The sequence below is a fragment of the Muntiacus reevesi genome, chromosome 5, assembly GCF_963930625.1.
Source record: "Muntiacus reevesi chromosome 5, mMunRee1.1, whole genome shotgun sequence".
Classification (NCBI taxonomy): Eukaryota; Metazoa; Chordata; class Mammalia; order Artiodactyla; family Cervidae; genus Muntiacus; species Muntiacus reevesi.
In genome coordinates, this window is record NC_089253.1 from 91,274,575 (window position 1) to 91,283,523 (window position 8,949).

Here is an 8,949-nt window from a genome sequence, read left to right on the forward strand (position 1 = left end):
GGGAGCCACCCAGAATTTCTCAGTTCATTCACAGTTGTGATGCGTCACCTATGCCACACGTGCGTAGGATTGTGTAGTCCTGAAAACTCGTTTCAGGAAGGACAAGCACAAGCTAATGAATCAGTGAAACTTGGCATCATAACACAAGTGATAATTACAGGATAATAAGCTCCATTATATCAGTTTTCAGGGAGTTACAACAGACTATTCCATTGAACATATTGGCTAATAGATCCCTGTGGCCAAAAGCCCATAAAACACATAAGGCAGGATTTTATGAAAATATGTCCATATTTTTGTGTACAACCAGGGACATCATATACACTTTTAACTATTTTTGTAAAAATTTTTATTTATTTGACTGTGCCAGGTCTTAGCTGCAGCACAAGAGATTTTTTTTTTTCTTTTTTTAGTTGTGGCATGTTAATTCTTAGTGTTGGCATATGGGATCTAGTTCCCCAACCAAGGATAGAACCCAGGACTCCTGCATGGGAGCATGGAGTCTTAGCCACTGGTCCACCAGGGAAGTCCACATTTAAAATTATTTGTGTCAAGAAAATAGCTTGAAGGAGAACCATGAAAATAATCACAAGGAGGGGAAATTGTTGTTGGGGTTAGAATAAAAAAGTTAATTTTTTTTTTTTTTTTTTTTTTTTACCTATTAAGAGGATAGATCAAGGGAAACTAGAAAATAATTTCTGAAGGATTTTCTGTCCATTAGACAAATATTTACCAAATGCCTACTTGGTCTGGGCACATCTAGCACTCAAAATGCAGAAGATAGACCAAGCCCTGTCCTCAGGCAGTCATTAAATAACAACATGAGCTTGTTTACCAAATTTTGGGAAATTGGTTGGAAGGATTATCTCATGAAGCTTGGCAGGGGTACATTTAGAACTAACAAAAGAATCTGCCCACAATGCCCAAGACCAGAGAGATGCCCAAAGGATAGTTAGTAATTTTATGTAACAAAGAAATGTTGATACGCTTGATATTCTTTACATTTTGTTGTTGTTCAATCTGTAAGTCATATCTGACTCCTTGCAACCCCATGGACCACAGCATGCCAGGCTTCCCTGTCCTTCATTATTTCCCAGAGTTTGCTTAAATTCATGTCCATCCATTATGTTGGTGATACCATCCAACCATCTGATTCTCTGTTACTCCCTGTCCTCCTGCCCTCAATCTTTCCCAGCACCAGGGTTTTTTCCAATAAAATGGCTCTTTGCATCAGGTGGTCAAAGCATTGGAACTTTAGCTTCAGCATCAGTCCTTCCAGTGAATATTCAGGGTTGATTTCCTTAAGGATTGATTGATTTGCTCTCCTTGCTGTCCAAGGGACTCTTAAGAGTCTTGAAAGCATCAATCCTTCAGCCCTCAAGCTTCTTTATGGTCCAACTCTCACAGCCATACATGACTACTAGAAAAACCATATCTCTGATTACATGGACCTTTGTCAGCTAAGTGATGTCTCTGCTTTTTATTATGTTTTCTAGGTTTGTTATAGCTTTACTTCCAAAATATCCTTTATAGGTGTGTGTTAGTTGCTCAGCCATGTCCGACTCTTTGCACCTCATGAACTGTAGCCTGCCAGGCTTCTCTGTCCATGGAATTCTCCAGGTGAGAATACCGGCATGGGTAGCCATTCCCTTCTCCAGGGGATCTTCCTGACCCAGGTCTCCTGCATTGCAGGCAGATTCTCCACAGTCTGAGATACAAGAGAAGCCCTATCCTTTACATAGCTAATATCAAAACTCCACAGGCAATTCAGAAAGAGATATAAATGGCCTGTTGAATTTAATGCAAATTAAAATATGTGCAAAATTAAATGCAAACAACAATCTGGAGTTGCCAATAAACCTTCAGAGTTAGTAGGTCAGCAGGTGGAAGAGACTAATAGACTTGAAATTGATTATGATAAATCTACACCGGGTGTCTACTGATCCATTAGTGAGAACCAGAATCTTGGAGGATATGGAAACGAACACTTGAAAAATAACTTGTTGTCAGAGTTTCCCTGCATATGAGTTTATTTAGTTTAAGCCGGAAGATTCACGAAGCCATTCCTTGAGACCACTGTGAGGAGACAGAGAAATGCTGAATTGACTTGTTGGCACCCGGTCCAGCTAAACTTTCTTATGTAACAATGGCCTCGGCTGGTTTGTATGAGAACTTGTGAAATGAAAACTCAGAGTGGCCAAAACAAATATGTAGCCAGATTCAAGCTGACTTGGCCAATGTTTCTTTAACATTTTCATCTTATGAACATAGAAAACTAATAAAACACAAGGCTGTGCATTTACCACAAATCACGATTAGGAACTGTTGCTTGCCCGTATCTCTGTTGCATCATCTTCACCATCAAAAGCTTGAACATTCCATAAAGTCCATGGAAAGCATTCAAAACCGTAATGAAAACAAGCAAATCAGGAATGGGGAAATGCATGCTTTCTGTTCTCTGCTGGGTGTAGCCAACAGTTTTCTCTTTCATAAGTGTTTGATTTTTCTAGCAAACACCTAGAACCCTCTCCTCTCCAGAAATCAGGTATTGGTAGACCAGGAGGTGTGTTTGTTTAGCACTCTATGCCTTTATTCCCAGAAGAGAAATGGGACAGAACACTCTGTCCAATAAACAATTGCCCAAGGTCTTGGGCAAAAGAAATTGGGACAGGAAGCAGACAGACTTACTTGTTGCCCCAGGTAACTGCTTGATAAGGCAAACACGCGTGTACAGTGAGTTCCTGTCCTCCTGTGATAAATATTTATGTGCTCAGCCCTGTGTTTGAAAGCACTAAACCATTTCTCAGTCAGAACACTGACCTTTGGATGCAAAACATAGGACTAATTTCGCAGGTGATGTAATTAATTTTTGTGGCTCCAAGCTGCACTGGGAACAAGAGAAACTGTTGTTTTCGTGTGTGCTTAAAAAGCGATTCATCAGGTCTGAGCGACTTTCAGGTTACATTGTCAGTTTATAACCTGAGACTTTTCCTTTTTTTAAGTCAGGGATGCATTCTTTAAATTGAAGTATAGTTGATTTGTAAGTTTGTGTTAATTTCTGCTGTACAGCAAAGTGATTTAGTTATATATACACTCTTTTTATATTCTTTTCCATTATGGTTTATCACAGGATATTGGATATAGTTCCCTGTGTTTTACTGTAGGACCTTGTTGTTTATCAATTCTATATGTAATAGTTTGCACCTGCTAATCCCAAGCTCCCAGTCCCTCGCTCCCCTACAATCTGGGACTTTTTTTAATCGCTACTGGAATTCAATGATTTTTGAGAGACAATGGTCTGGGAATATTATAAGCAAACTCACATTCTCTTGATAAAAGAAGAACTGATGAATGAATAATCAGTTCTTCTGATTATTCTGGGTTAATGCACAAGATTTGTATTGGGTTGGTCAGAAAGTTCGTTTGGGTTTTTCCATAAGATCTTGCCAAAAAAATCCAGATGAAATTTCTGGCCAACTCAATATTTTTTCTTGGAGATAATGAGGGTTTTATTTTAGGATATTGGTTTAGCATGGCCCCAAATTTCTGTGACCAACATATATTTCACTTTAATGTTCTTAAAATGTACAGGCAAACTATTCTCCTATGGTCAGCTAAGTTAATCTCACCCCAAACAAAAGTAAAAGGCAAACAAGTAAAAATATTTATCATAAACACCACCACCATCTTTCCAGGTGATACAAGCTGGAGACTCCAGTTCCTCCTCATCACTTCTGCCTCTCTGATTCCCAGTGTTCAATGGATCTAAAGATCTTATTGTTTTCCCCCTAGAAATATATCAAATCCACAGACTGCCCTTTCTCTGCCTCCTCCAACTTGCTATTTGCATCGGCGCCTCCAAGCACTAACTCACCAAAACCAAACTCAAGGTCCTCCCTGCCAGTGGGACCCTTGCAGAGTTCCATTTCTCACTAAAAGGCATCCTCTCTGGATCTACCCCCAGGACCTGAGTCTACATCCTGGGCTTCCCCCCACCGCCCTCCCTGACTTGCCCTTCGCCAGGTCTTGTGAATTCACCTTCTTGAACACCTTAGAGTCATCCACTCATGTCATTCTGTGTTCGCTGCTTTTTCTTAGTGTGAAAGTTGCTCAGTCGTGTCTGACTCTTTGTGACCCTATGGACTGTACAGTCCATGAAATTCTCCAAGCCAGAATACTGGAATGGGCAGTCTTTCCCTTCTCCAGGGGATCTTCCCAACCCAGGGATCGAACCCAGGTCTCTTGCATTGCAGGCAAATTGTTCACCAGCTGAGCCATAAGGGAAGCCCATTTTTCTTAGGACACACTCATCTTCCACCTGGGCCACTGAATGACCTCCCAGGACCTCTGGGTTTGCTGCCCTGTCTTCATTATCCCCAACCTAGCTAGACTGCTTTCCCAAACACAAACCTGATGGAAAATCATCTGTGACTTCCCTTTGTCCTGAACATGAAGAAGATCCCATCTCCACCCTGGCAGGAGGAGGGGCTTGCACCAGCATCCCTCCTTCTGCCCCATGGTGTCCGCCCAGAGCTCCAGCCACACTGGCCCTACAACGGCCACCCAGTTGACTCTCCTCTACTTTTTCCCCTCTTCATCCACCTCTAAGAACTTATCAGTATCTGAGATTGGCTTATTGATTAGCCAGCACATCAAAGGTGGTCAGTGAATATTTGTGGAATAAATAAATGTCTGAATGGATGAACCTATTAAGGAAAGCACCAGGGTGATGGAAGGTGAATTCATCCAAGAAAATGGCAGAGCGGAGAGGGGAGAAGAAAACCACAAGATGTGGAGAAGGAAATGGCAACCCACTCCAGTAATCTTGCCTGGGAAATCCCATGGACAGGGGAGCCTGGTGGGCTACAGTCCGTGGGGTCTCAAAGGTTCAGACATGACTGAGCACAATCATCTGTAGGAACAGTGTAGGCCATACAAAACACATCAGTGGCTCCCCATTTGCAGCCTCTGGTTTAATATCTTTCTTTCCCTTTGGCTCTCTACTTTACAGGGGCACATGCCTGGGGGTCTGCTCTGCTCACGACAGTGTTTGGATTCAACAAAGGGAAAACTAAAAATAAAAGATGGACCCACCCTCCCAGTAGAGCACCAGGTTCAGAAAGAATACACTGGCAAGGAGATAGCATTCCATCACTCCCCGCCTCTTTTTGGATTGCCCGATGGAAATATCACCACTTCCCTTTAAGCCCTACTCCCAGTTGACCCCCGCAAGCCTCCTTGTTCTCTGCCCTGAAGTCATCACAATGGCCAGCCGGGCTCAGGCCAGGGCGGGGCCCTCTGTGACGTCACCAAGGCCCCGCCCTGCCTGGTCCTCAGTCTCCAGATGCCAGGGCAGACCAGCGCGCCAGGAGCCACTTCCTTGCTGCTCACCATGCGGTCTGTGATGTGGTTCCTTTTCTGGTTTACGTGTGTGTCCTCCTTCTGTGCTTTTGTGTTCTTCTGTCTGAGAGATGACACCATAGAACTCCCCGGGAAGGTGCCCTGCGGAAGGCACTTTCGAATTCAGCAGAATCTACCAGAGCATGATCGAGGCTGGCTTGGAAGCAAGTTGCACTGGTTTTTTCTCCTCGTTGTGCTGTTTGTGATACAGAAGTTTCCAGGAGACAGTGACGAGAGTACTGTGCAGACTCTTCCTGCCCTTCGGGGTGGTTCACTTGCCTCTTCGGGAAAGAAAAATAAAAAGGCTTCCCCCAACGAAGACTATATGTTCGATACCTTAAACCAGCTTGAGATGGACCTTGTGAAATTTGTGTCCAGGGTGCAGAATCTGAAACTCACCATGGCAACCGGCAGTAACTTCAGTCTTCCCAGTTTCGAGGTACTTGCTGACGTACACAATAACATTACAATACACGAGTTATGGGGTGACGAAGACTTCAATGAAGACTCCAAGTGAATATGTGTGTCAAAGTAGAAGAGGAAAAGTTGAGTGTGGAAAAAGTGTATCCAAACCAATAAAACTATTCTGAAGCAAAAGCAAAACCACAAGATGTAAGCCTACGCCTCAGGTGGTTGTCGATATATCTATATTCTTGGGCTTCCCTAGTGGCTCAACTGGTAAGGAATCTGTCTGCAATGCAGGAGACCTGGGTTCAGTTCTTGGGTTGGGAAGATCCACTGGAGAAGGGAACATCTACCTACTCCAGTGTCTGGCCTGGGGAATTAGTCCATGGTGCTGCAAAGAGTGGGACACGACTAAGCGATTTTCACTTTACTTCACTTAAGAAAGGGGAAATCGCTTCTGACCAATGGTCAGATGCCTTCACCTGGATCTCTAGTCTCCAAGCCTGATTCCCACTTCCCTTCACATTTCAGTTCAAACCACCTTCTTTCATGTCCTTGTACATAACCAGCTTCTTTGGCCTCAGGGCCTTTGCACCTGCTAATATCTTTGCCAGGAATGCTCTCCAACTCCACACACCATCTTTAGTTCCTTTTTTAAAAAAAATATTTAAATTTTGGCTGTGCTGGATCTTCATTGCTGTGCAAGGACTTTCTCTATTGGCAGTGAGTGAGGTTCTCTAGCTCCTGGCAGTGCTTGGGCTTCTCACTGCAGTGGCTTCTCTTGTGGACCACAGGCTCTAGGCATTTGGGCTTCAGCAGTTGCTGCTTGCAGGCTCTAGAGCACGGGCTCAGTAGTTGTAGCACACAGGCCTAGTTGCTCCACAGCACGTGGGATCTTCTTGGACCAGGGAACAAACCTGTGTCTCCTGCATTGGGGGGAGGATTCTTAACCACTGGACCACCAGGAAAGCCCTAGCTATTACCTATTCATCTTTTAAATCATAGTTACAGCGTCACTTCCTGAGAAAAGACTTCCCTGAACCCTGGATTAGATTTGATCCTCTTTATCACACTCTGGTCCTTACCTCTGTATTACTTATCCCAAGTCGTTATTATGTATTTGGGTAATTCTTCCACACTATCTACCTTCCTGCCCCACGACTGCAGGGATTCTGATCTTGTTTCCAACCTCAACTTGTAGCCCAACATCCAACTCAGGGCCTCATCTAAAAAGGTGCCCAATGAGTATTTGGTGATTTTATGTAACAAAAGAAGTGTTGCTACTTGTAACACCCTCTATTTATGTGATAGTAAAACTCTAATAGAAAAAGTGGGCAAAGGATAGCAGGCAATTCGATAAGGGGAGGTACAAATAGCCAGTTTTATTTGTAATAAGAGAAATGCATATTAAAATACAGCAAAATTCAGAACTTCCATGATGGTCCAGTGGCTAAGACTCTGTGTCCCCAATGCAGCAGGCTCAGGTTCCATTCATAGTCAGGGTACTAGATCCCACATGCTGCAACTAAGACTTGGTGAAGCCAAATAAACAACAACAAAATACAGCAAAATACCATTTCAATATGCCCATTTGATAAGCCTTTTAAAAAGTAGTAGTAACATGTACAGATTCAATGCAATCTCTATCAAAATCTTTAACAATATTTTGTGCAAAACAAAATTCATCCTAAAATTCATACAGAATCTCAAAGGACTCAGAAGAGCCCAAAAAAATCTTGAAAAAGAACAGATTTGGAGGCCTCACACTTCCTGATTGTAAAACTTCCTATAAAGCTACAGGAATCAAAACAGTATGGTACCATCAAAAGACAAGGACTTCCCAGGTGGCAATAGTGGTAAAGAACTTGCCTGCCAATGGATCCCCTGGAGGAGGGCATGGCAACCCACTCCAGCATTCTTGCCTGGAGAATCCCATGGACAGAGGACCCTGGTGGGCTACAGTCTGTGAGGCTGCAAAAGAGTCGGACATGACTAAACAACTGAGCATGCACTATATCTTTTTGATGTTTTGAAACACAGTTTACAGCCTAGACCTATTCTGAGAGTTTTGACAGAGCTTTCCTAAGTGAAGCTGTTTGGATGACAAAAGAAAAAATATGTTTGCTAATAGCCTTAGGCTGTTACTGAAGCAAATTTAAAATCCTACTGCCATGGAATTTGCAAGAGTGAACATAAGATTTAGTGTTTTTTAGTCTAGACTCTTTGGAAGTATCTGAAAGTCTGTGCATAATCATTAACTTTTATTATGGATGTATCAGGCTTTATTGCATAAATAATGTAATCATTTGCTAGCTCTCCACTAGCTCTCACTCCTGGAGGCAGGAAGGTATGTGGTGAGCACTTGTATTTGAGAGAGATTTTCCTCCAGCATTTCCAGTCTTTACACCCAGGGAAAGGTCATAAAATTGATATCCGGCACCAAATCATTTTTACAGTTGGAAACAAACTCACTTGGTTGTGAAATAAGCAAAGCTACTGTATCCTCATGTGAGGACTAGATCAAAACCACAAGAAATCTCAACATCCAACTTGCTCCCAGGGTTTTCATTTAATTTATTTTTTAGGCTACAATGTCAGCCAGCAGAGTCAGAGTTTATTTCCTCTGCTTTTTGTGCTCAAGAGCTGCTGACACGCACTTGGGTATAACTCAAAAGACCCTCCACTTCCTGGTTCCCCTAATCCCATTGCCCCAGGGACACTGGAATCCTGTTTCTTTCCCCAATATACAAATCCATGCAATTGAAAAGGTTGCCACAGCTATAGCAGAAGCTTATCAACAACACCCAAAGTGAGGGTCTAATTTACTTTTTTCATATACACAATCAGTTGCTCAGTTCCAATTGATACAATCAAATATTTTATTGCTAATCTACTATTAAGGGAGGAAAATTATCCCTTTCCTTCTACCCTTCTGTGCTCTCACTGGGACTCTGTAACAAAAGCTTAGCCGGAGAAAAGCAGACAAATTCATTAAATACAAGTTGCATGAGATACAGGAGCCAGTATAAGGAAAGGAAGACCTGAAGAAACAGTTAAGCTTCAGTGTTTTTTTTTATGCCAAGTTTGATCAAGAGTGGAAAATTGTGGGAAAATGTAATAGAAAAAAAGAGTATGAGCCCAGGG

At 42.6% G+C, this 8,949-nt stretch overlaps 1 protein-coding gene across 1 annotated transcript; it reads left to right on the forward strand.

Moving 5' to 3' along the window:
- Nucleotides 1-5,392: 5,392 nt before the first annotated feature.
- On the forward strand, nt 5,393-5,917 carry LOC136169145 (protein FAM209-like). Its single transcript, XM_065936921.1, has one exon. The coding sequence runs from the start codon at nt 5,393-5,395 to the stop codon at nt 5,915-5,917; it is 525 nt and encodes a 174-aa protein (XP_065792993.1).
- Nucleotides 5,918-8,949: the final 3,032 nt, after the last annotated feature.

Excerpts from the sequence above, each read along its gene's own strand:
- LOC136169145 (XM_065936921.1), top strand. The coding sequence starts at position 5,393 with ATGCGGTCTGTGATGTGGTTCCTTTTCTGGTTTACGTGTGTGTCCTCC.